Here is a 27341-nt window from a genome sequence, read left to right as displayed (position 1 = left end):
TGAGTTTAAGGGCTTGAATTCTTTAAATATTGAATATTTTAAGGGTGATTTTTTCCAATTTAATTTTTTTCTACTGCAAATTTGACACTCTGAATTTCAGCTGTTGAATGTTCATTGAATATTCATTGAACATTCTAAGGGTGAATTTATGTATTTGATTTTTTATTGCAAATTTGACACTCTGAATTTAGACTGCTGAATTGATTGTTTTGAAAAATAATACGGTGAATATTTAAAAGGTGCATTTTTCATTTTCAATTTAAAACCCTTCAAAAATGAGCAGTGAAAATTCAGTTACTGAAAAAAAAAAACGTATTTCAATGTTAAAAAGATTCAAAGCATCAAATTCTCAGACATTTAACATTCACATTTTGATGAGACAAAAAAAATCTTCCATAGAGTGAGTTAAATATATTTTTTTTTTTACTACTTTACTTTCAAAACTGTTACATCATTGAACACGGTTTCACCTGCCGTGTCTCGCTTTAAAAGTGAATATATTCCCAGAAAATACGCCTAGCACTTGAGATGGTGTAAAATGCAGTTAAACCAAATGCCAGCAGAGGACGCAAACAGCAACACCAAAGCAACCTATACCGACTCTCACCCCCCAACATCAGCTCTAGAACGGGAGGGATTTCAAACGGAATCAAAGTAAAGGGCGCAAACAGCAGCTCATTTGGCTCGGCAAATCCGTCGGGTCGTAATGGACGATTTGGGCAGAGGGATTTCTCCGTCCTGGCGCGGTCGGAGAGGCATTACGCTTGTTTTATGTGCGCTCGCTGGGTTCCATTAAATAGATGGATGCCTGGCTCTCTGTCACCGCACCGGCTTACTAAATGAGTTCATTAGTTCATCCCCAACACACACTCGCGCACGGAGCATGATCGCTCCACAGTGGCACTACTAGACAAACAAGTTTACAGTGCTGACAGGAGTGACTGACTGCGGGTGGAGGTGGGAGGAAGATTTATTTATTTGTTTTTTTCCCCACCTCTGGATGCTATCACGGCTGTCAACTTGTCAAGAGCTATGCAAAACAGGTCTGAGGGGATTTCGCCACTCGCCAAAGTCACGGGAGGAGAAAATTGCTTTCCACTCCGCTAAAAAGATACAACTTATTTTCGCACTGCCCTTCCTTTTTTGTTGTTGTTGTGCTTCTACTACGACTGCTACTACTATTACAGCAGGGTATGCTAAACACTTTTCATGTGGTAGTCCTCGGAGGCTTGGATATCATTAGTGCGTGGCCTCGGACGACCCCAAACAAGTGAAAGGAAGGGCCATGTCTACTACCACTAATTAAGCCGTCTACCCGGTGTTTGGGAAGCAGGCGAGCGGTGCGGGCGAGTTCACGGCGACGCACGTGTGGTAATTATGAGCATAATGTGTTTTTTATTATTATTGGAAATGAAAAGACTAGTGCTGATTATTGCAAACACGCACCACATTTCTGGATTTCACAGTGAAAATAGTTCACAGGAAAAAAATAGTCGTTAGCTTGTAGGGTGTTGGGTCCGAAGGTCTCCGAAGGTTCAGCACAAATTTGTATCACAGATTTCCATCCTGAATAGTCATTTGGACAGTGTAAAATAAGACCATCATCTACTCTAGTGCTTCTTCCATCATCGTCATGCAGTAAATCAGCTTCAGACTGCTTTCCATCAGATGAAGCTGGTCCTTATGACATTTAGCAGAGCTCGCTCACAACTGCACGATGCCATTCAAACATCCGAAGGGGCAGCAATTGAAAAAGTCTCGTTGTGGATTGATGATAAACTGTCCCTCACATCTGCTGAAAAAGCAGAAAGCACTGCTGGGTTTTTATTACAGAAACAAACCCTGTGTGAACTAGAGCTGCACGATTTTGACCATAAACCATGACACATTTAAAAGCATAAACTGCTAAAATGATGAATGAAGAAACTTGTGTTACTTTAAGACTTTAGTCAAACAACATATTCTTGCTTAAATTGCTCCACATTAGAAAAATACTTCCACCTCTCTCCGACATTCAAAGTACCTCTAGAGGACAGCCACGTGACTAAAATAAGTCCGGGACACTATAGAATCTGCTCTCGAAACTCAGACAGCTTTTATCTGTTGCAACTGAACCTGAAATCAGAGGCTCCACATTTGTGATCGGTGAACATCTATCACTCAAATGCAGAGACAGAAGGAAAGAAAAAGCTCTGCCTCTTGAGGTTAGGTTATTGTGGTAGTCAGAACCTGCCATTCAATATTGATAAACCTTGCAACCCTAGTCTGAGCTCCGATGTGAGGAAAAGACTATTACAAAGAACTGGGTAGAACAGCTTTGCTCCTGGTCAATCTCTCCAGCTTCATGAACACATTCCCCTGAGCTCCTTTAAATCTGAACTGATCGTAAACAGCCGGTGCCTCTTGGCCAGGTCTCCTTCAGAAAAGAGGCTTAACTCAAAGTAATACGTACACTCGATGTCCAGGAACATGCTCTTCTGATGGCCCCCGATCCTGCTCAGGGCCTCGCAGTCGAAGCGGCCGAGGTCCGACAGCTTCACTCCGCTGATGGTGAGCTCCGACTTCCCATGCCGGCCCCGCACCTCCACGCGTTTGTCCGCACTCTGGAACACAAATGCACACATTCAGAGTTCATGACGAGGAGATCCCTGACACATTGCCCTGCAGACGGACACTTCTCTCGATAACCCAGAAACTACGCACAACGGGCACAAACCAGAAACTCCCGAGACAAAGCGTAGAGTGAGATATTGTTGCGCATCGGCAGCCCGTTGATCCGCGGCGCGTCTCCGTCTCTGTCAGTCCACGCAGAATCGGAGTTGGAGCGATAAAGCTGGATTTATTACGAGGTCATTACGACTGTATGAAGACGGATGGAACCAATCGGAAGAAACGGGTCAATTACGACGACGGGCGATCGCTCTGTAATCGACGTTCAGAGCTAATGAGAAACAACAGCCAGGGGCCGAGCCGGTGCTGTGGCCTGCAGACGGGAGTGCAGCCTGAGACACCTTCAAACTCTCAGGATGTACAGTGAAACTCTTCTTCCTCTTAGCGCAACACATGCTAATTCGACAATAATGTTTTCAAATACAGCCCTTCGCTTCGCCGTGTAAGTTGTCCACCAAATTGCCTATTACTGTTGCAAATTATCTCCAAGTTTGGAACCGAAACAAACCAACACAGACATTCAATTTAATCGCAAAAGTTTCAGCTAAGCACCGATGAGATGAAGCCATTTGTACAAAAGTAATTTCAGATTTGAACAGAACAATCGGCGTCTCCAGCTCAGGGGAGGATCATTAAAAGTGCTTAAACTTCCTCCTATAGGCCGGGATGGGCGGGGGGAAAACATTCCCCTGCACGCGGATGCTGCCTTCCCACGTTTCAACCTAATTAGTCCATTAAGGCGAGTCGAATCAAAGCTTTAGGAAGGCGCGGGGTAGAAAGTTGGCGCTCTTAGCTCAAGGCCTCGGAGTCGGCGCGGGGTGAGAGCGCCGGTAATAAAAGAAGACAACACAGCTACAAAGAATCAAAACAAGTCCTTTTGAAAGCCCTATAGGGGAGGAGCGGGAGCCCGGCTGCTCGTCTGGTGCCACTCACCCACTCGCGAGCGTGCTGCTTGAGACATCGGATGACAAAAAGCAGCCGATGTCGCTTTGATGTATGCCTTTCTTTTAAGTCTCATGTCGGGCTAAACAAAGCAAAAAGTGAAATTTGGGTTGGGCTTTGGTGAGTAATTTGAAAGATTATACAGCTTCAGGGCGTTCCTTTGATGTGCCGAGATACACCATCGTGAGGAACTGCAGTGCTGGGGTTAGGTGAGGTACTTTGTGTGCTTCTACACTTGACCCGTCCTTCATGGTAACTGGGGAGGTCAAGAGCAGACCAGAGACAACTTTAGATGTTCTGTTGGTAGCTTAGGTCGTGTTCACAATGGGGATCACTGCTAAAATCAAACAAAACATGACATTTTTCTGCTGTTTTTGTTCTATTTAGCCAGAGATACTTTCTGACTTTGTTGATAGATTTGCATGGAGTCATATTTCTATAATCCCCCACTGACATTGGTCTGTCTGTGAATCATTGTGCCGGTATTGATCGCTGTTCTTGCTGTTTGAATAGGATTCGGACAGTCACATGACCTCACAGCGTCAGCTACTTCCTGGTTTTGTTCCACTCACCGATCAAATGATTCGAAACGGAGTTATTCGATTTCATTTCTTGCCCAAATCTACATTCCAGTCAAACTAGGATTTGGTTCTTTGGCCCACATCAGAGTTTGTTTGAGCATTCACATCACCTCCATCGCACTATTCGAGCCAGGATTTGAATCAAGGGTTGTGAATTCACCCTCAGTCTGGGGAACCTAAAGTCACATCTCAGAACGTTGCATATGTATCAGATTTAATCAAATATGAGAGTAAACATGATTTGTAACACTTGAGCCTGACTGCCTGCAGGAGAAGCCCCGGTCTGAGCCTCCTTGATCTCACACTCCAGCCTCCGCCGTCCCCTTGACACGTCATCGTCCAGGGCGCTCACATACAGTGCGTGTGCCGCCCTTCACATGTGCATTTGCATAAGGAAGAGTGTAAACACGCGCTGTGTAGATAGACCCACATGTGGCGGCTCCAAAGCCCAGACTGTGCTAATACTCATTATGTTTCTAAGCCCCACAACTGTCCCATGTGTGGTGTGCTGCTCTTTTCATGTTGGTACACAGTCACGCGGGCGCCACATTTAGATATTATCAGTCACACAGGTTTAAGTTTATGTTCACAGATTGTTTCAGAGGCGATTTCAGATCTTGTTTATATTTGAATACGATTATCATATGTGAAAAAACATGTAAATTTTTTTTTAAGGAGCTAGATGCAAGATGCCATTTTTATACTCACTACTGCCACCTTAGGTCATTCGTGTAACTGCACCTTCAGACCCGAAGTAACACCTTTCTGAGTGACAGTGCAGGATTTTAGAGGCAGTTGTGGTGAACAGGTCTGAGCTCATTCTACACATTAGGACATGGCTGGAACATGTAAGGGGAGGAAAATACATTATTTTAACACTCTTAAACTCTGTATAGTCCCTTTAAGTTTTGCCTTGTTTTGTTTTTTTTGGGTTCAAAGCTAAATAAATCAGGTTGGGAAGTAGATATTAAAAAAATCCCTCTGAAGAAAACTTACAATAATGTGTTAAGTCTTGGGTTCTGTGGGAGCTAAAGTGGTGATGTCGTTGCATGAGTGGAACAAATGCCTCATTTTGAGAAAACCAGCCTGAAAGTCTTATATTGTCCACAGGGATCTCCCAGAAAGGAAATGACCATATTTGGATTATAGCATTATCTTGGGCACGCTTCTGGACACGTGGACATAAAATCTGTAAATATTTGTGAATGGAGACGGGTTTGTGAAGCAATGTTGTAGCTACTTCCTGGATCTCTCCACCTCATGACAAAACGGCATAAAATAAGCTTCGTACAGAGTAAGTTTTTTTACTCTGACCTGAAATTTCGTTAACTGAGCGAATTGTTTGGTTGTTAAGATTTGGAGTTGGCATCTCAAAAGCTAAATGTGCATCTGTTTGTTTTCAACAGTTCATTTGCGTTTTGCTGGGATTAACGTCGAGCATTTCTCTGGTGATTTTGTTTGTCCACGGACAACAACGGCTCACGGTAAATCTCACACAGGTTGCAGATAAAAACAAAGAAAGCCATTCATGAACAAACCCAGGTTGATGTGCATTTTTCCACTTGGGACAAGCTTTTCCCCAGTTTCCAGAACCAGACCTTTTTCCTGTTTTGTTGGTTGCCATTTTGAGGACTTTGGCTCAAGTGAAAGCTTTTTGTTCAATCATTGATTAAAACCGTGCTAATCTTTCCTCGCCCGAGCCCCATTGGTCGGACTGAAGGTGGCTGTATCAGCTTGGCTGTAACGAACGGCAATGGAAACATGGTAAACACCAAAAAATCAGAACGAAATCTCCTTGGTTTTGCCTTGGGCTGCAGAATATGTGAATCCATAATAGTGTTTGCCAAGCGCCAGTCGTTTGTGAATATGCCGCGAAGTGGAATCCCGAGGACAGAAGGAAGTTTGAGGCAGATACAACGCGAGTGGAGCAAATCTGCCGGAGAGCTCCCGAAAACTCAGCGACTGCAACGGGCAGCGGACGGGGCTACTTTACATTCAGCACGCGGCGCCGGAGCCACGACCAGATTCTCCCACAGAATAGACAGAGTACACATGCGAGAGGCGAGGGACGCTGGAACGCCGAGATAAAAGCTGGGAGTTACAGGGGGGGAGATGAAAGGAGGGGGTGGGGGGGGGTGAAAGGAGAGGGAGGGCAGACAATGAGAAAATATATGGAATCAGAGTGTGTGATCTGTCAGGGCTTCAAATCCGCCGGCACGCGTGTCTTCACCGTGCACATACGAAGAAGGCGGCGGCAATCTCGGGGCCGCAATGTGTTATTTCAGGAGATAGACGGAGCCGAGAGGACGGACGGGTTCAGACAATAATACCGTCAATGTAAATGTCAAAGGGAACGGGAAAGAGATGACAAAGTGAGGCTAAGGCGGGGGGATTGACGAGTCCACGGCAGAGGCTTCAGCACTGGGTGGATTTACGTCCAGAAGACGATGTAAGAAGCACAGCTGGATTCAGAACACCTGGAGGGGAACACGGAGCTCTGAGTGTGGGCCGCGAGATGGATTCAAGATTGTTTTCTGTAGCAGTGATTCATCGACTCAACGTTCTGCTGGTTGTCATTACTGTACTGTTGTCAACTCACACTCCTCTTTATTTCGTCCACAAGAAAAGTGACAGTCCATCCGGAGAGTGTTCACACCGCCACGCTCTACCAGACCTTTATGGTAGAAAGCTGCAGAGATGGTAGGTTCTCCCATGTCCTCAGAATAACTGGAGCTCTGTCAGAGTGACCATCAGGTTCTCGGTCTCCTCCCTGACCAAGGCCCTTCTAAAAGAGTCCTGGTGGTTCTGAACTTCTTCCACTTACGAATGATGGAGGTCACAGATCATATATACAGATCATTATCTGATATTTGAGGTCTCAGATTATGTAAACGGCATAATCTGATGTACATATAATCTGATTTCTTCCTGATCTTTCACATCTTACATAAACTAGCCAGAAAAATACAGGACAAAATCATGTCAAAGATTAAAGATATAACGCAAATACTAAAAGCATTTTTTTTTTATTACACACTCTAGTTTGTAGAGTGTGCTGCTGACAGTCGAGTGGTGAAGGCGCTGCACATACAGTATGCAGAACATTACTACCTATAGCGTTGTGAGTTCAAGTCCTTGCTCTGATTATTTACTGACGTGTCTCTCCATTGTCCACACCCTTACATTATTCAGTTGAAGCACAGTTTGAGTTCCTTGAGTATCCACTCTGCACCGAGCACTAGACGCTGCTGCCACATGGAGCTCTTTGACTCCCAGTCAGGGCTGGACTGGCCATCAGGAGATTCGGGAGTTTTCCCGGTGGGCCGACGTACTTTCGGGCCGGATGGGCCAATCACGCCGAAATAAGGCCCATAATATCTGACACCAGCCCACAATTAACGGGAAAAGCCAGCCGAATCTCTATCATTACAATTATGCAGTTACACAACTCCTCCACTAGAGGGATGTGACGCTTTTTATACCCCTCTAGTAGCACGCTTTCTTGAGTCATGGTTCCCAGATAATGTCGTATAATGAGCGATGGGTCTCTGGGACATAACACTCATGCCCCTGTTTGCAAAGAAGTGCATGCTGGGAGTTGGCCAGGTGACTCCGTCTTGCCCCTCGTCGTCAGTGCAGTTTGTAAATCTTCTAGTTTCCATTGAAAGGATTTACAATGTTTGGCCTTTTTGGGATTTCTATCTTCACTCCACACCTCCATAACTCCGTGGTGAGTTTTACCATTTCATCTTGAATCTACAGTTTGATCATTTGGTTGGTTTTGAGAAGTTTATTTGTGTCGCAGTCGCGAGTGGAACTTCATTAACAGAACGCACATTTTAAGATTGTTAAGTAATTTTACAAAAGTTCCTTCAAGTTATGAATGAAAAGATTAAAGTGTTGAGTCTCTGAGGTGTTAGCTTGAATTCGGCAGAAACAAAATGCAACTATTGTCTTACTGTTTTAGTTCAAGCCAAGGGTTTATTGTTTTGCTCATCACCTCGACTATTGCATTGAAAATGACTGTTTTTTTTTTTTGGAGGGCCGGTCTTGACCCAAAAGTCCCGGGCCGATTTTTTTTGCCAGTCCAGCCCTGCTCCCAGTCCACATATGGAGGTCAGTCATTCTGCACCTGGTCCTGCAGGCCTGACTGAAGCGAGGGGTGAAGACAATTCAGTTGCTCTAAAAATCCAAATCTGCTCTGGCTCATTCAGAACCCGGAGTTTGGGATTCTCTGATTCCTGAAGAGAAAGTAAACGCATAGAGACATGTGGCTTTCCAAATCAAGACCGATCCATGTAATTGACCGCAGTGGAAAAAGGCTCCTCAGCTCAGTTTTACTTATGGGACAAGGCCTCGTGGAAGACCCAGGACACGGTGGTGGGACTATGTCTCCGAGCTGGCCTGGTGTCGCCTCGGGGTCCCCCCAGAACAGCTGGAGGAGGTGTGTGTGGATCGGGAAGTTTGGGCATCTCTGCTGAGACTGCTGCCCCCGCGACCCGGCCCCGAATAAAGCGGAAGAAAATTGATGGATGGATTGTAAAACCCTTTTTTTTCACTTTGTCATAATTACAAATTGAATCCATTTTGGAACGAGGCTGTAATGTAACAGAATGTGGGAGGGTGTTGCGGTGTTGCGCTGTATTTAACAGGGCAAAAGCAGCTTTAGATCAATATAAAGAAGTATGTGTTGAACCAATGCGAACACGAGCTTCTAAAACAACTCCCGTAAATAAGCACCTTTACATTTATCTCGCCAAGTTTCCTCGTTGGAAAAACACAATGGATTCTCACTGCCTCTGCGACCTATCTGCAGTCACTTTACAGAAAACCCACACCTCTCTATTACTTGTGAGGCGAGAACAACAGCCCAGGATCATTTCATAATTAAATCCTCATTATTTTGGAAGTCGGGGTTGCAGAGTGAGCTGACACGTACAGAGAAAGGCACATTACAGAGTCGCTTATGCAGATGGGAGTACAAATTGAGAGATGAAGACCCCGCCTTAAAAGCCAAATGACTGGGCCCATCCATCATCCCGGTGGCGGCGTGCTCTGTTTGTCTTTGCTTATGTTTGGCCGTTTTCTTCGCGCCGCTGCGACACCATCACCGTAATTGCATTCGCGGCGAAAAGAGAAGCACTCTGATCTCATTTTCGCCCGCGATTTATCACGGCCCGCGATGCGAGCCGCTGCACACATTCATTCCTCTCCTCCACTGACCTTTTTTCAGCTCGCGGACGCCATCTTCGGTTTTGTTGAGGCTGCCTGGTTTTGTGCAACAGGAAACTTTAGGTACTAATTAGCTTCAGGACGGTTCGAACAAAATGAGTATTTGGGAATTGAAAAATTTGCCAAAAATGGACACTCTTGGTTTCCACGGCAGGTGAGACGGGATAAAAAACATTTAGAGGTATCAATCTGTAGATACTGTACTGTACTGATTTAAATACGTATGAGGAAAATATGTATAGCAAAAACAGAAAATTTTTTTTTTGCGTTTTTTTAATTAAAAAAAAAAAAAATTAATTTGCAAAACTATACACTCTGATACACCTTATGTGTGATTTTGGGAGCTCTGTGATGAACAGAAGTGAAAAAAATGACCATCAAAAACTTGTGACTGTCATGGTTCTGTCTATTTGTGTTCTGTCCCCTGTTTTGGTTTGGTTCTGTGTCAAGTCTTTTATTTTGTCACGTCTGTTCTGTCCTTGTGGTTTTGCTTTGCTTCCCTTGTGTTGATTACCTGTCCCGCCCTAATGTGTTTCACCTGTTCCCTGTTCCTTCTGTATATAGACCCCTGTGTTTTCCCTTGTCCTTGTCGGTTCATTTGTATTCTGTCGGTGCGTTGTGTGTGTGTCCTGTTCCGTGTTCCTGTGCTAAGTGAGTTTTGCATTTTTGTCTGTTCTTGGCCTTTGCCATTAAATTTCTTTTGAACCTGTTTTTGGCTGTTTTTGCTTTTGGGTCGAATCCCCACCACACTCGTAACAGTGACAGGTCACGATCTGGACATTTTATATATTATTGCGTTTCTTTTCTCTTTTTTGTTTGTTTGAGGGGGCGTGGTGTTAGTCTGAGGGGGCGTGGTGTTAGTCTGAGGGGGCGTGGTGTTAGTCTGAGGGGGCGTGGTGTTAGTCTGAGGGGGCGTGGTGTTAGTCTGAGGGGGCGTGGTGTTAGTCTGAGGGGGCGTGGTGTTGCGTTTGACAAAGCAGAGCAACCATGTACAGATCGAAACAGTTGAGATTTTAATGTTTCTATGAGTTTTTAAATGGTTAAAATCGGTCCAAGGACGGCTGAGAAACATCCTGTTAAAGTCTTCAATCCAGAACCAGGCTGTTTAAATGCACACGCGGTGTTTCAAAACGTGTCAACAATGTTGTCGTTGAAAATTGACTTGAAACAAATATATTTAGGCATTTGCCTCTTCACATAATGTTAGTGTCCGTCCAGAGAGGAGAGAGGAGTTGATCAGAAAGGAGAGTGTTTCATTAAACACTAATTTTCTCAGTTTCTAGAAAAAAATCTGTGAATTTGATCAAAACTAGCCTCTGTTTAGCTTTGGATTTCTCAGGAACCGAGGCTCGTAGAATTAAACTGTTTCACCTACGGAGAGCTTAGAGTCTCCCCTTTCAAACAAGCCATAGCCTGTGTCCATAGATATAACATAGAATATGCTGTGGTGCTACAAATATCATGAAAAAAGGTCTGGATTGTTGGCACTCAACAGCTAAATCCCCAAAACAGTGCGGCCTCAATGTGTGAATAATGGATAGAGCCAGGTTTAAGTTTTTGAATATGCTAAGAGAAAATATCTGCTTTTTATCGTTTTTTGAGAGTCAAAATCTCAATATATCAGACAGGAAAAAGTACCAAAAAATACCATCAAAAATACTGTTGAGTCCAACGTTTGGAATCTGTAGGAGCTACTAAAGTGTAGCTGTTGTTGTGAGTTGTTGGTGAGTGTAAAGTGCATGCCCGTATATGGACGCTTCTCTTTGGTCCTCATAGCGGGGAGTTGTCATTGCTGTAATACCACCACATGGTGACCAGGGGCGACTGTATTATGCTTAAAAGCTGGCTCTAAAAAATGGTATGAGCCATGTGACAAGGGAGGCTTTTAAGGAACAGGCTTCGCAGTAGGAGAATTTGCAACAATGTCCATTTCACAGAACACTTGGGACCATTACACTAACCGGACTGACTGGAACGCCAGCTCTCTCTTTTATATTATATCTATGGTGTATATATTGCTGCCATTTTTATTTTGCCACAACTGTTTCCCAGAAAGTAAATGATCATGACTCGGTCACCTTTTGTGCTGTTCGTGGACACTAAACTTATCAATATGTGTGAATGAATGAGCGTGGGAAAGGCTGCGCTGTTTTGGGAATTTCCTGGAAAACTCAGAAGCGATACTCGACAAAAAGTCATAAAATAATAATCGTAAAGGGCGACTTTTTTACTCATTAAAACTACAATCTCTCAATACGTACGCACACTTAAGAATGTTACTTTCATGTTATTTACCGCTCATCTGTATCAAACCCTGCCTGTTCCGTATGATGCTCCTCTAAATGTGATGAACAAAATGGCGGCTGCTCTTCCTGTGAAAATGAAGGTGAGTGCGCGTTTACGACGGGCACATATGTTCCCGGCGCATCCGTCAGACGCTGCAGGAAACACGCGTGTTTGCCCAACGACCCGGCGGCACGGCTCGCGGCGATAAACGCCTCTAATTACAATGTATGGCAGATGGCAATTATTACGTCAGCGCTCATTTTACGAGGACATACACAAGTCATTATCCGCTAATGTGTTGGCATTCTTTTATTAGTCACACTGACATGGAGGCAGAGAGAATTACAGAGGGCTGGGATCACAATATTAGACTGACACGCTCAGAATACACGCCGTATCTTTAGCACATCGCTGTGAGCGCAACCACGTCTCACAACATGTCAAATATAAACACAAAACAATAACGCAACAAAAGCATGGCAAAAAAGCAACAACAAAAAAGCTTCGAAAACACAGCAAAAAAAAAAATTACACTATTTTATTTTTACACTTTTAGATTTGGGTAAAGCCGAACTGGAGAAAATGTGCTTGGTTCAGGTGGGGGTAAAGAAGTTAAAAACAATACAGTTATATTTTTGTCTTTCCAATTGAAGTCACTCGAGTTCCAAGTGCATTTAATGGTTTGTATTGATGATGTGACAAACTCCGCTCAAATCAACAACTCTTATAAATGTTTCAATGTGTGTTTTCTGTAGCACTCTGAGAGTATTGACGTGCTACAAATGAAATTCATTATTATCATTAAGTTGGAGTTGGACCCATCCTGGAGCCGCCACCTTAACGTGAGGGAGGGGTTTGAGCCTGAATGATCCTGGAGCTCTGTTGTCGGGGGCTTTGTGCCCCTGGTAGTGTCTCCCAGGGCAGACAGGTCCTGGGTGATGGGTCAGACAAAGAGCGGTTCAGAAGCTCCTTATGAGAGACCAACAGGCCCGGTTAGAACTATGAGGCCGTCCTTCTGTGGACCCACCACCTGCAGGAGGAGCCATAAGGGGCTGGTGCATGGATGGATGGATGGATGGATGGGTGGGTGTTTGAATGGGTGGGTGGATGGATGGATGGATGGATGGTTGTATGGATGGATGGTTGGATGGGTGGATGGATGGATGGATGGTTGGATGGGTGGATGGATGGTTGGATGGATGGATGGATGGATGGATGGTTGGATGGATGGATGGATGGATGGATGGGTGGAAGCGTGGGTGGATGGATGGATGGATGGATGGTTGGATGGATGGATGGATGGTTGGATGGATGGATGGATGGATGGATGGATGGATGGATGGGTGGATGCGTGGGTGGATGGATGGATGGATGCATGGATGGATGGATGGATGGGTGGATGGATGGTGGATGGAGGGGTGGATGGATGGATGGATGGATGGATGGATATTAACTTGGACACTGGTGTACAGTATAAGAGCTGCAGTTACGTGTAGCTAACGGGGGAAATCTTTGACTGCACTTTTGCTCAGTGGCACAAACTATTTTCAGTTTGTATTTTGACAAAAGTAACTTAAAGTAATGTGACTCGGCTACATTTTTCAAACAGTCATTTGTAATATAAACATATGACATTTCTAAAGCTGTAACTAATGCAGAATATATTACAATTTTAAAGTCACTTTCCCAACACGGCTCATCTGCACAATAACAGGTGCTCAACTTTATAACCAGGCAGGCCGAGGAGGGCGGATCCACACTCGGCCTCCTGGGTTTAAAGAATAACCAAATTAAATTCATGACCTTTAAACCTCTTATTACACTTTAATCAAAGTAAATGCACCCGTGGGACGCCGTTCTCTTGGAAAATTTGACGACGAACGGAGAGAAAAGTCCTGTATTTCCAGTGCCCTGGTGGTGCGACAAGTGCAGCCTATATACAATTAATACAAACATAATCATCTTTTGAAATGTTGTTGGGGCAGCTCATATTTAGGTGCTCGATAGTCCGAACATTACTTTTATGCTAAATTGAAGGTGTCGGGTTAGTCCTGAGCCGCTGCCACTGTGGGCCAACCTGAGCACCCAGAGGAAACCGGAGTACCCAGGGGAAACCGGAGTACCCAGGGGATACCGGAGTACCCAGGGGATACCGGAGTACCCAGGGGATACCGGAGTACCCAGGGGAAACCGGAGTACCCAGAGGAGACCGGAGTACCCAGGGGAAACCGGAGTACCCAGAGGACACAACTGGCAGAATTCCATAACGCTGGCTTTGGGTGAAAGGGCTAAGCATCTCATATACACTACCTTATTAATGAATAATCTCTAAATATAAACTCACACTCGTCCTGGGACCCGGTAAGACTTCCATATGTTTACGTAGTGTAGCAGATGCTCTAAAATATGATTTTGGAAATCTTTTGGAGACACTGATGCCTAAAAACTTTCTGTTGAATATCTCAGCTTTGAAGTGAAGGGTCTGACGGCACCAAACGTTTTAAAGCTCAACAAAACAAAAACAGAAATTATTTTGATGTCTCTTCGCTGGGTCACAACTGCCATGAGTCAGTTGGAAATCTTGGGGTCATCAGCAAATCCCTTCAGTGGTTGAAGCAGTATTTACCGGTAAGTCTCTGTGTACTGTGCTGTAACCAGTACTGTGGACTGGACTTCATCCATCGTCTGCAGGGATGTGAGCATACTATAACCCCTGTGTGTGCCGGCCTCCTGGCACGGGCTCCCGGTCAGTTACCGGATGCATTTGAAGATTCTATTGATTGTTTTTAAATGCTTGAATGGGCAGGCTCTCCGCTCCCTCACAGAGCTCTCTCCATGTCCCAGGCCGAACTACGAGGTCCAACTAAATCATCTCAGATAAAGCTAGGTCTGGCTTTTTCCTTGACTCTGGTCTTATTACCGTCATTGGAATGAAGGCCAACCATAGCCTGCCATGACGAGAATTCTCCTCATTTAGACTTTTTAACATGAACGACAAAGAGGATGGTGCACTAGGACGTACACAGCACTGCATACGCCGGCCTCTGGACTCTGCTCTACGCCGAATAAGGGAAGAGACGGAATCGAGGAAGTTCACTGAGACACCAACAGCGAACCCCAGAGCAGACCCCCAAACGAAGAGTCCATGAGACGGGATCAGAGTCAGATCCGTTTGACCACATGGACTATACCTGAACCCGAACACTGGTAAGTTTCAGACAGAGGTTGGCGAAAGAGATTAGCTACGACGGTCAGCGTGTGTCAGTGTGAAAATGGAACAAAATGCATCACACCAACAAAAAGTCAGAGAATCTGGGCACTGAAAACACAATGCCAAGTACAAAGCAAAATGAGAAATGGGTGCATTTGTAGCTGTAAAATACTTTTCAATACTAAAAGTAGGGACGTAGATCTTTGTTTAGGTACAGAACATGTGGTTATCAGGACTACAACATGTTCTGTGGGACAGTGAAGGTTGTTGAAAATTAGCAACAATTCTGGCACTCTGGTAGCCTGGGAATACCCAGACTGCTGTGTGCTCTCGAATCATTTGGAACTGCACAACAGAACACAGAACGAGGAGGGACGGCAAGACGATGACGCACTATTCGACATACAGAAGCTTGTAGTTTGTTTATAGATAAAAAAAAATAAAAATGAACGTTTATTTACAGATCCAACATGACAGCAGCGACTCCATCTTTTGATCAAGCTTTAGACGTGTTCTAAATAGTTTAGCTCGAAGGTTTACAGCAGATACGTCATTGGAAAACGATGATACGATTGGCTGTGGTTTGGTGAAAACACATGATAGACATCTGTAGCTCCCAATAAACGGCTCTGGACGATCGTAAACCACACCTCTCCTACCAGAAAATGAATTGGTGGTCCCCCAGACTAAATAATAAACTTGTGATATTTAGTCTGGTGATGACCAGGCTATACCACTCTGGGGGGTTTATCAACCCTCGTGTGGCCCTTAATTTTGCACCCTTTCAAGACCCTAATGTCAAAAAATGTACACTCCAAAAAAGAGCCTTAAAATAACCATACATTCATATTTTTTTCTGCTTCTTTTTACCAAAATCTTCAGTGGCTTTTGGGTCATTTTGATAGGCCGCGGGCTCCAGTGGCTTTCGGGTCAAAATGACCGAAGGCCCCACGAGGGTTTTAACAAAGGGCTGGAGGGCAAAGAGTTGATAAACTTGTCTTGACTCAGTTGATATGTTCGATCTGAAGTAAGATGTAAATAAAAGTAGTGAGTGAGACACAGGGACTCCAGCAGCAAACCCTCGGTGTGTTTTTGACGGAGAACAAAGCTCCAGAACGGGTTTGCATGACGTCTCCTTCAAGCTTGTGTCACTGCAATAAATCAAGGATCAAACCATTTCTCTTATCGCCGTCAGCTCACTCCCCCATCACGAGCGAAGTCGTGTTGCTATTATTTTTTAAACCGGTCGCACCGATAACCTCTGCCCCGAGGAGTGGGCGCTGTATTTCACTCTCCACAATACGCCGGGTCAGGAGGTCACTAATGGGAAAAAATCTGTCACCGAACTGTGCGGCGCTCCCAAAAGTCAAGAACACTTCAACTTTTTTTCAGCGACTCTCGCAAAGTCATCCCCCTTAGTGTTTTTGTTTTACCGTGTGTTCCAACAGACAAAGGGCCGCCTTCACCCCGACTGCTTTCCGAAGAGCGTGGAGGTTATCTGGGGACGCCGCCGTGTTATTAAAGCTTCTGAAATACTCATTAGTGACAGCCATGACACCAGGCGGCAGAAACACGCTCGCTCTTCAAAGTTCAATTTAGTCTTGGTATTTGGCACGTACAACTTGTGTCCTTTTGCGCAGTAATGGGATAGAAAATGAGGAATGTTTGTCAAAGTCGGAGCATAAATCTTTGTGTTTTCCACTTGCCCCTGGCCGGACCCGCTGACGGACACTTACCCTGAGCCCGTCCATGAAGGTCTGCCCGTCGCTGGCTCGCCTCCACGACACCTCCGGCAGCGGCTCGCCCTCCGCCACGCACGAGATCATGGCCGCGCTGCTCTCCACCGCCGTCACGTTCTTCAGCTGGATGATGTGGGGCTGGACTGGAGCGCCGGGGAGAAAAACACACAGACAGGGAGAGTGAGAGCTTTATCTTGCAACCATTTCAAACCCTGCACATTCTGAACCAGGAACAAAACAACAGTAATGGATCTCCAATAGGCAGTGTGAGCAGATAAACTTCACTAACTCCAAAGCTGAAATTGTGTCACATCTACAGTGCCTCCATCAGCACTTTTAAAGGTCCCCCAGTGTTAGGACGTCAGCTCTGACTATATTCATTCACAAAAGCATCCCCCTAAAAATGACATTCTGGGAAACCAAGGAGTTCTTACACAAACTAGGGCTGGCCACCGTTTTTAACAATATTTGATACTGAACAATAACTTTTTCAATACTTATACTAAGATATCTGTCATCTAGAACTAGAAAACAGAACAATAAAGTTAATGTATTCAATAAAAGACTACTTAAGCCTGGTTAGACACAAACAACCTGGTTAGACTGGACCAGAGACAAGAGCAGCCTTTAGACAGATGTATATGTTAGTATGGGTGAGCAGGTTAGAGTTAGAGATGTCCTCCCCGGAGCCTGGACACTGGTGTTGGTGTGGGAGACCGGTGAAGGATGGAGCGAGGTGAAGACATGGATGCTGGAGGCTTAGACGTGGACCGAGGGCGATGATTGGCTGTGACGAAGGTGTGGCTCTGTGCTGATTGGCTGAGGTGGAGGCGTGACCCTTGGAGACGCGATCATTGGCTGGAGGTAGGAGACACTGACATAACCAAGTCATGCCCTTTAATGCTGTCCCTGGACCAACAGAAGCAAAACATGGTCTCGAAAAGATATATATTTTCAGTAACTGCTTTCCATACTTTTCTTTTGTCTAAACCAGAGGTACAAACTGGTATTAAATCTAAATGTATGGATGAATTTAGCTAAATATTTTTGACCTAAATGTTAATGGCCGAAAGGACGAGATCGTGGATACAGGCGGCTGAAAGGAGTTTCCTTCACAGGGTGGCTGGGGGTGAGGAGCCCAGACACCCGGGAGGAGCTCGGAGTAGAGTCGAGCAGCTGAGGCTCAGGCTTCTGTTCCGGATACCTCCTGGTCGCCTCCTGCGGGAGGTGTTCCAGGCATGTCCTATTGGGATGAGGTCTCGTGGAAGACCCAGGACACGCTGGTGGGACTATGTCTCTGTGGCCTGGTGTCGCCTCAGGGTCCCCCCAGAACAGCTGGAGGAGGTGTGCGTGGATCAGGAAGTCTGGGCATCTCTGCTGAGACTGCTGCCCCCGCGACCCCGCCCCGGATAAAGCGGAAGAAAATGCCTGTTTTTGTTCTGACTTTGTGACATTATTAAAAATGCCATTAAAAAACATTAAATAACTTGCTTCTGCCTGGATAAACCTGGATAAGTGTTACGCCTGATGGCTCTGAAGCTCTTTCTTGAAGGCAGTACTTCATGTTCTCCACGCAGGACATTTTCCAGGGCTGTCTTCTCATGTATCACTCGGAGAGAGGGAAACTATCATCACTGCCACCATCACAACTCTCGTTTACAGAGAGCGCTCCGAACCAAGCGGCGATGCCAGATCATAGATGGCTCATCGTAGAACATCGTCATGAGAGTGGCATGTTGAGTCTGTCTCCACAAGAGCTCATAACACTCCATTCCACCTGCTGATGTCATGAAGTGGCGCTCCTCTGTGCTTTGAAAGTGCACACGGCTTCAGACACATTTTGATGGTCCCTGTACGAAAGCTGCCTCCGCTACAAACCAACGCTAACGGTTCACACCTACTGTTTTTAGAGGTATTTATTCAAAGTGTCAGACGTTCTCCCACAGGCCCACTACTTTTCAGCGTTTATTGAAGTGGTAATAGTTAACTGCAGGGAACATACTGACAGCATGTAAGTGTCAAAAATACATTCATAATAAAAATGCCTCTTAAAATATCTGGTTTCATCAAACAAAGCGGACACATTATTCAATCTCCCCTCGCAATGACGCTTTGGAGACTTTACCACCGTCTTAGTGAAAATATTGATTCTTCTCCACAGGCCTCACACCTTCTGTATGTTGCACAAAACAACTTCCCGAAAACAAAGCCCACCTTTTTGTCTTTTGGAGCAAATACAGATGGCTGAGATCGGCTTTCGGCGCCTTGTGCACGGTGCGATAAGTGTTTCTTTTTTTTGGAAGGGGGGGGGTTTGCTGATAAGACGCCCCGCAGCCCGTGCATGTCGGGGCAGAGAGCATGTCATATAATTCACGGGTTGCGGTTTTCCCTCACCCTCCTCTGCACATCGCTCTTAAGCCCTTAACGGCAGGATTGCAAAGTAGCGTAGTGGAAAATCCAAGAAAAAAAAAAAGTCAGAAAGGGAAGTCAATGGAAAATAGGGTCCTTCTGTCGCGCTGGGGCTCGGGGGTCTCACAGGGGGGTCGGGTCACGCAATGGCAAAGGTATAAATATATTCATGGTTCCAGCAGACTCTAAGGGTAAGAGGTATATGAAAACGTAAAGCCAACTCCCCTCCATAGTCACTAAAGTTGGCGAGTCAGTGGTTCCGTTGTGCATATGCTAAGACACTTCCCCGCTCCCAGCTTTGTTTCACGGAGCCACGGCCCATTGACCGATCTCCCAAAGGCTTTTGCAAATGTCAACTTTAATGCTTCATTTTAAAATACAGCGCTATAATAAGTGCTGGAAGGTGATACGCTATGGTAGTGTTGGGGAGATTAAAAAGCCAATCGAATGCGACACTATTGGGCATCAGACAGAAGTTAGCAGCAGATTTCTTGGCCCAAGTTGAACTCCCGAACGATGGCGCTGTATCGGAGTGACATGCCGCACGACAACGCACTCCGTGAAAGTCCCGAAGGCTTCGGACAAAGACTGCCACAACATCCTCGCAGAATGGTAACTTGGTAGCAGATCCACACAACATTTCTAGCTTGACTCATCTTAGTGACAAGCCGAATCAACGCTGAAACAATCCTGAACTGGCGCATTTACCCCTTTTTGAAGCATGTGCAGTTTGAGGACATTTGTACCGATCATTTCTGAGATCTGGACGATCAGAGTGAAGTCGCTCATTAGTTTGCGTTGGAGTTTGCCCCTTCGTATCAACGCCTCAGCTGGTGTTGATGAGAAAAAGTTGTCACTTCGACGTCATTCCGACCGTGAGGAGAACAGTTAATCAAGGATAATGTAGTTTGAAAGTGTAATCTTGTTGTCAGTGGAGCTGGATATCGACAGCGGTCTTAGCTGTGCATTGGAGATGAACCCTATGAACCCAGATCTTCCACACATTATTGTTCTGTTTACCGGTTCTAGATGCCAAATATTTTATAGGTATCGAAAGAAGTATCGGTATCAAAAACCAAGTATTGTTAAAGTACTGGTATCGAAACAAATGTACCAGTACCCAGCCCTGGGTCTGAATGCTCAACAGTCCAGCTTCACCGACACAGTGTTTGGAACAGATGTCCGTCCATCCATCCATTTTCTTCCACTTTTCCGTTTCCAGGTCGTGGGGCCACCCGTTGGAGCTGCCCAAATCACACTGCACCAGCCCCTTATGGCTCCCCTGCAGGTGGTGGGTCCACAGAGGGACGGCCTCACGATGCAAACCAGGCCTGTTGGTCTCTCATAAGGGGCTTCTGAACCGCTCTTTTGGAGACCCTACCAGGCGCACAAAGCCCCCGACAACAGAGCCCCCAGGATCATTCGGGTGCTCAAACCCCTCCACGACGTTAAGGTGGCGGCTCCAGGAGGGGAGAAACAGATGTACATGTCCTTTTTCACATTTTCAAGTGAGAAATTGGACCGAACACAAGCATGAGCCCATTGCTTATTTCTCAATGTCGCGCTTTGGTTTCTCGAATGGGAGGAAAGGTACTGCTCTCATGTGGTCATTATCAGAGTATCTCGAATGGCTCCGACACAAACCAAAGCTACAGTGCTTTATTGTCACCATTATTCCATGGTTGCGGTGGCTATTCAGCTGAAACTGACATGGAAATGCTAGTTGATTGTAGCTAGCACAGGGGAATTCAATGGCGTCCGAGTGTTTGTCCGAGTATGATCCGTCGGGCTAATGGCAGGATTAGTAACTTTAGCTCATGTTCTAACGTCGCTTTACTTCGCCTGACGTGGTGACACACATCTCTTGGCGTCACTGAGAACGTCCCACAAACCGCGACACTTTCAAATCAAATTTCCTGGACACATTCTGCGAGAAGCCTTTGTATCCGCATTATCCCCGTGCGCCCAGTCACAGCAGGTCGTGGCCCCCGTCCCCTCCTCTCCCCGATAACGCCGGTAATAGCGCCAAGCCCATTCTTCATCAGGGGCTTATCTGCCTCCGCTCTGCCCCACGCGCCCTTCATCATGGAAATATTAAACAGAAAACGGCTCATTTATCAAACACGCAGGATGAAAAAGAAAGAACGAACACTCTGCGCCCCCCCCCTAGATTATTAATAACACATTATCCCAAAAACATTTACAATCCAAATGAGAAAATGGACAAAGTGGTTGAGATAAGATCGTGAATTCGTTTGACCTTCCAGGATCAAGCAGCCTAGTCATTTCGCTCGTGGAATGAGCGAGACTTTTGTGAAAATTAAAAACAGTTTGTGTCATAACCAGAATTATACTGTAGTACACTGAATAAAACACTGGGGAAGGGGGGAAATTAAAAAAAATGAACAAGAAAAGTTGGAGACTCTGTGTTAAATTGTAGTTTATTGTAATAGTTTGTTATTTATCTCTAAGTTAGGTGAAGTTAAGTGCTTTATTTGCTCAGTTGTTGAGTTGGTCCTGAGCTGCTGCGACTGAAAGCACCGCCAGCTAAACCAATCATCTTACAGGGCTCTTTATACAGAGACAAGTCAGAAGAACCGGGAACCCTTCAAGATGCACTATGGCAGAGGTTACATTAACTGAAAATTCTCAACATATTTTTAGCTTTGCTGTTTTTCTCTCCCGCGGGAGGTGTTCCAGGCATGTCCTAGTGGGACAAGGCCTCGTGGAAGACCCAGGACTGGGAGCTGGCCTGGTGTCGCCTCGGGATCCCCCCAGAACAGCTGGAGGAAGTGTGTGTGGATCGGGAAGTTTGGGCATCTCTGCTGAGACTGCTGCCCCCGCGACCCGGCCCCGGATAAAGCGGAAGAAAATGGATGGATGTTTTTCTCTCTCTAAAAACAGCTTCACTGTTTCACACCGCGTCTAGTCTTGGATGAACTCCGACAAGTTGTATCACGGGCGCTAACAATAACACGGGGACTCGGTTAAAGGCTAATAACATCCTTCTCAGGATATTATTAAGTCTCAGGACCGGCTCATCTATTTCTCTCCTTCCCCCCCGTGTGTGGTTCTCAGACCCCACGTTTGTGACCCTGTTCTGCATGTTCCACATAGAATCATTGACGGCGGATTAAAGCAGCGTAACATGGACCAGGTACAATGCACACGTGTGTGCAGTGTGCGAAATACCGACCCCCCTGATGAACCCATCAGACCCCTGGGGCCCGATCTTGAGGGCGAAGGCAAGCTTGGTGGACGAGAGCAAAGGTGCAGACACAAGCACACTCTGCACTCTTGCAGGCGGTGTATGTGAGCTGGGCCAGCGGCACCAGAAGGGCCCATCGCGGGCAGGGATACAGGGATACTCAGTATGAAACTACTGTCAACATAGATGGCAGGTAGGCCTACTACACAACCATAATTTAAGTACAGTCATTTGCTGACGGCCCCTAAGTCTGACCCGTCATCAGTCTACGAGCGTCAGCCGCTTCCCCGTGTGTGTCTGTGGGCTTCAGTCGCTCTGAATATCTGCTGAATATCCAACTAACTTCATCGCGGTGCCACTCTATCCATGAGTTCGGGGAACGGCTAACAATTCAGAAATGGGGACCCTACTGAATATTGACCAGTATTTCGCACGCTGCACAAGACGATTTCCTCAAAATAGAACCAATCCTTTTCCACATGTGCGTCAAGCGTTGGCCCCTGAGGCTGTGCTCGTAGTGCAGTGCAAATAATAAGCTCCAATTTATCTTTGTATAAGTGCAATATTGAGAAATGTAGTGGTTTTTAAATGTCTTGGTCCTTCTATCTTTCAGAACTGCTTTTACTTTACGAACCTACATGGCCCCTTCGCTCCTCCGGCAGGGGTCTCCTAGGTATTCCTAAAGTCAACAAAAAGACTCATGGTGAGGCGTCTTTCCAATATCACGACCCTCGCCTCTGGAACCACCTGAGGAGGAGCTCAGGGCTGCAGAGAACGAAAATGTTTTTAAGAGCAGCTCAAGACCCACCTTTTTAGCTTAGCTTTTAACTGACTAATCTAGTTATTGAGTCCTCATATATAATATAATATATATGGGAGGATGTGCCAGGCGCATTGTTTTGAATGTTGTAATCTGTAAAGCACTTTGTGATACTTTCGGTATGAAAAGCGCTTTATAAATAAAGTTTGATTGATTGATTGAGGCTAAGAAACTCCGTCCTCTGTTAACTGTTCCTGACGCAGAAAAACTTATCCATGCCTTTGTTTCCTCAAGGCTGGATTACTGTAACGGACTTTTTATTGGGCTCCCTGCCAAAGACATCCAGAGACTCCAGTACATACAGAACAGTGCAGCGAGAACACTTGTGCGAGCCAGGAAGTACGAGCACATCACACCCGTTCTGTTTTCACTGCACTGGCTCCCAGTTTCTGCCCGGATCGACTACAAAATCCTTCTACTCACCCATAATGCATCACTGGTCACGCTCCACAATACCTGCAAGAACTCATATCACGGAAACCCTCCAACCGCACCCTCAGGTCATCCAGGAGCCTCCACCTTCAAGTTCCTTCAACCAAACGCCGAACCATGGGGGACAGAGCCTTTTGTTCTGCTGCACCAAGGCTTTGGAACAGCCTCCCCGCGGATTTGAGGGAAACAAGCAACCTGGACTTTTTTAAAGCTAATTTGAAAACTTTCCTTTTTAAGAAAGCTTATTATTGTTGTTTTTAATGTGTGTGTCTCAGAGTGTCTTGTAGCACTCTGAGATTCTTTGAATGAAGAGTGCGTTACAAATAAAATGTATTATTATTATTATTATTATTAAGTTGTCCTCCTGAGACTTTTACGCACGAGTTTATACACATTTCTGTTGCAAATTGTGTGTTTTTCCTAACATAAACAATTATGCAGCCTGTATATAGTCTATGTAAATGTCTTTTAAAAATGCTTATCATGAGAGATCAATTCATGGCGGAAAAAAATAGCTCATGATGGATTTTTTACAACCCTGTCAAAATGAGGGAGAGAAATGATCCAGCGGCTGTGTGAGTGGTCAGCATGGCATCACGGTGGCCTCTACAACGCTCCAGGATCAGTTGTTTTGTAGTTGTTTTTGAGACTGTATTAAACCGTATCCAGTATGTTGAGCTGCCGGTGATGTCCCGCTCACAGTAAAGCTCATGAGCCAGGTCTGAGGAACGGCGGGCCCTCTCACAGTAGTTGTATTTTAACTCTCAACCTCCCCAGCTAAAATAAAAAACACTTAATGTATTTGGCCTTTTTGAAGAAGTGCAATCCAACTTTTAGAATGTCACAAAATCTGCCAAAAAGTTTGCATCCATCAAAGGCAGTGGAAAAGGGAAAAGGAGGTTGTTTCAGGTGGCGCTCCTGAAAAGCCTCTTCCCTTCAGCTCTCATATTTAGATTACATAAAGCTCCTTCTATGCACTGACAGGTACGAGCCAAGGAAAATACGCTGCCCGGAAACTCCCCTACTTTAGCTTTGATGCAACTCTCATTAGCATTTGTGCTTATAGTGCCCATGTGATAAGCAGCTGTCCAAATGATCCCAACCACACCGCAATGGTTGGCTTCAGACAACAAAGGCACGCGCGGATAGACACCTCGGGGATGCGTTTCTTGCCTAAATAAGCGCTAAGTGCTAACGTCAGGTTTGGAAGAAGGCACCTGGGACTTTTCGGCAAAATATGACTTTTCAGATATAGGTTTTTTTACCGTTCAGTTTCTCCTTTTTCGTTACAGGAGGCGCTAAAGCCGTTACTTGACTGGGGTGGGCTTTTGCCTTTTGTTGTCCCACATTTTGGTTTTCCAGACCTTATGACTGAAACCACTGTAACAAACCTTCAAGGACTCTCTGATCTAAACACTCACTACACCAAAGTGGTCCCACGCAGCACCATCTCCACACAAATCCTATTTAGTGCAAGCCTCCTTAAAGTAAAGTCCTCAAATAGTGAGAGGAGGTAGTTTAAACTCCTGCCTTTAAGCCAGAGACACAGCAGGGGTGTGTAAGAATAGAAATGCGATGGCCTTGTGGGATTCAATACAACTTTCCGTTCGTGCTCCAGTGTTGAAACTGTCTCTGCCGTTTGCCAGGACAACCTTTAAGATCTGTTATGTGAGTTTGCACAAACAACTGCTGTTCTTTGAAGAGTCTTCATTTCATTACTAATTTTGTCCTCCAAACATCAATGCGCACTTCAGGCGACACAAATGGAGAAAGTAAAATGGTAGAAAAGTGCCTGTAATGATTTGAAGAGAATGATTTAAAAAAAGGCATTAGCAGCATTTCTATTCAGCGAGTAGAGGGAGCACTGGAGAAGACGCTACGACCTCAGTTTTACTCACCGAGCTTCTACCCAAATCTAAAAGCTACTTGAAAAATGCATCAAAATTGTCACAAAAACAAGACGTGAATGAGGATGAAAGGAGGTGACAAAAAAGGTACAAAAAGGCAACAAAATAGTTACAAAACGATGACAATGCAATAACAACACTGCTTTAAGACCACATTGTCAGCCCTTGCTGCAGCGCCTCCTAATGTGGGCGGCAGAACAAGCTAGTTTTCTATTAGTTAGCATTGCTCTTTCCGCACGTCTTAAAAAACTGTAAAGCCTGGTTTCTCATTTTTTGGAACTTACTACACCTGGATATTGCTTATATTGATAGCCTGGTCTTAAAAACATTTTCATTCTCTGCAGCCCTGAGCTCCTCCTCAGGTGGTTCCAGAGGCGAGGGCCGTCATATTGGAACGACGCCTCGCTGTGAGTCTTTTTGTTGACTTTAGGAGCCGGAGGAGCGAAGGGGCCTTGAAGGTTCATAAGGTAAAAGCAGTTCTGAAACATAAGAAGGACCAAGACCATGAAGACATTTAAAAACCATTAAAATAACTTTTGTGATAACGCTGGGTTACTTACAATGTCAGAAACCAGGCCGGTTTTGTAAGAAACATTTTAGAAATCTTGTATATTAATGAGGGCTGGACTTTAATTGACAGGCTGTTAGCTCTTTGAGCTAATGCCGCAGGCGTGGCTATGACCGAACTACGTGCCCCACAAGGGCCAAGTCTACAGTGAAGATCCCGCCCTTATGCCCTTTTTAGGAACATGCTCCGTCACAGCAGGGTAGGAGGAGCCTGTAAACCCGCCATGATTTCCCCTCACACGTAGTTTTTATGGCAAACGTGGAGGAATGAGGAGACGGAGTCTATAAATATTATGTCTATGGTACCAACTCAAGGAAACGTTACGATCAGTTTTTTAGGTCTTAGCTTTCAAAGGAGACATTACACTGGCCTGTAGGCTATAGCTCTCAGGTTAAGAAGCTTTTAGATTTGGGTAAAGCTGAACTGGCGGGGTCATGAGGTTTGTTGTGACAGGTTTAGCCAGTTAAGCTGGTAAACCACCCGTGGCGTCCTGTCGCTGGGTCACCTGCTGGGGCCTCTGACTAAACCAGGTAGAAAGACCGGCTTCTTCCTGTGCTCCAGACGAGACCCTCACACCTCTAGACAATAGGCCCCAAATGGCCCGTCTCCTCAACATGACAGAGATCTCCTTCTGTCTCCAAACGCCACCCTGATGCATTACCATGCAAAGCACCTTTTGGTGGCCTGCAACTGTATTACCATTTCTATGTGTTTCTGTGCTTCCCTTGTGGTGTGCCTTTGATGTCTTGGTGTGCTCACCTATAAAAGGTGATGCCAAAGCTAACTCGGGCAGAGCTTACCATGTGTAACCCTCTCCGCAATGCATTGTGTGATAAACTTTACATCTTGACTAGACAAACATCACTTAAGCTTTATTAAGCAAGAAAATCCACAAAAGGTTAACTTTGGCCAAGTATATATCGTCAGGTTAAAAGCGGTGCTAAAACAGGATTTTACTCTGGCTAAAATAGCGGATAGGAAAACCATGCACCCATGTAAGGGGAGAACATGAAAACGAGAAATTGTAACGACTATGCCACTGTGCCACTCTCTGTTGCACGACCAGCCAAGGGAGTAAACACCTCCTAAGCCTGCGGGGCATGTCAGGTGCTGAGGTTTTGACAGGGCTATTTTTCCCGTCTGTAAAACGTGCCCACGCGCAAGGTCATGTCTCTGCTGTAATTTACTCAGCCTGACAGCAGCATCTTCGCAGCAAACTGCTGACTCACCCTCCGTCGCACCTCTCAGACATCATCATTATGCAAATGCCTAAATGAGACCCAACATGCAGACGATAGCTCCCCTCTGACACAAACGCCCTGTCTCCACCCGCCCG

General features: G+C 45.4%; 1 protein-coding gene across 4 annotated transcripts in view; it reads right to left on the bottom strand.

Moving 5' to 3' along the window:
• LOC306981751 (neural cell adhesion molecule 2-like) overlaps nt 1–27341 on the bottom strand; it is a 453723-nt gene that overhangs the window by 58080 nt on the left and 368302 nt on the right. For all 4 annotated transcript variants that reach the window (XM_079581397.1, XM_079581398.1, XM_079581395.1 and 1 more), the window contains exons 8-9: nt 16659–16804; nt 2453–2603 (exon numbers count right to left, since the gene is read on the bottom strand). In XM_079581397.1, coding sequence (XP_079437523.1) covers nt 2453–2603; nt 16659–16804 — 297 coding nt within the window. The remainder of the gene's footprint in view (nt 1–2452; nt 2604–16658; nt 16805–27341) is intronic.

The sequence above is a fragment of the Gobius niger genome, assembly GCF_951799975.1.
Source record: "Gobius niger genome assembly, chromosome: 23".
Taxonomy (NCBI): Eukaryota; Metazoa; Chordata; class Actinopteri; order Gobiiformes; family Gobiidae; genus Gobius; species Gobius niger.
This window is presented reverse-complemented; position numbering and strand designations above follow the sequence as displayed.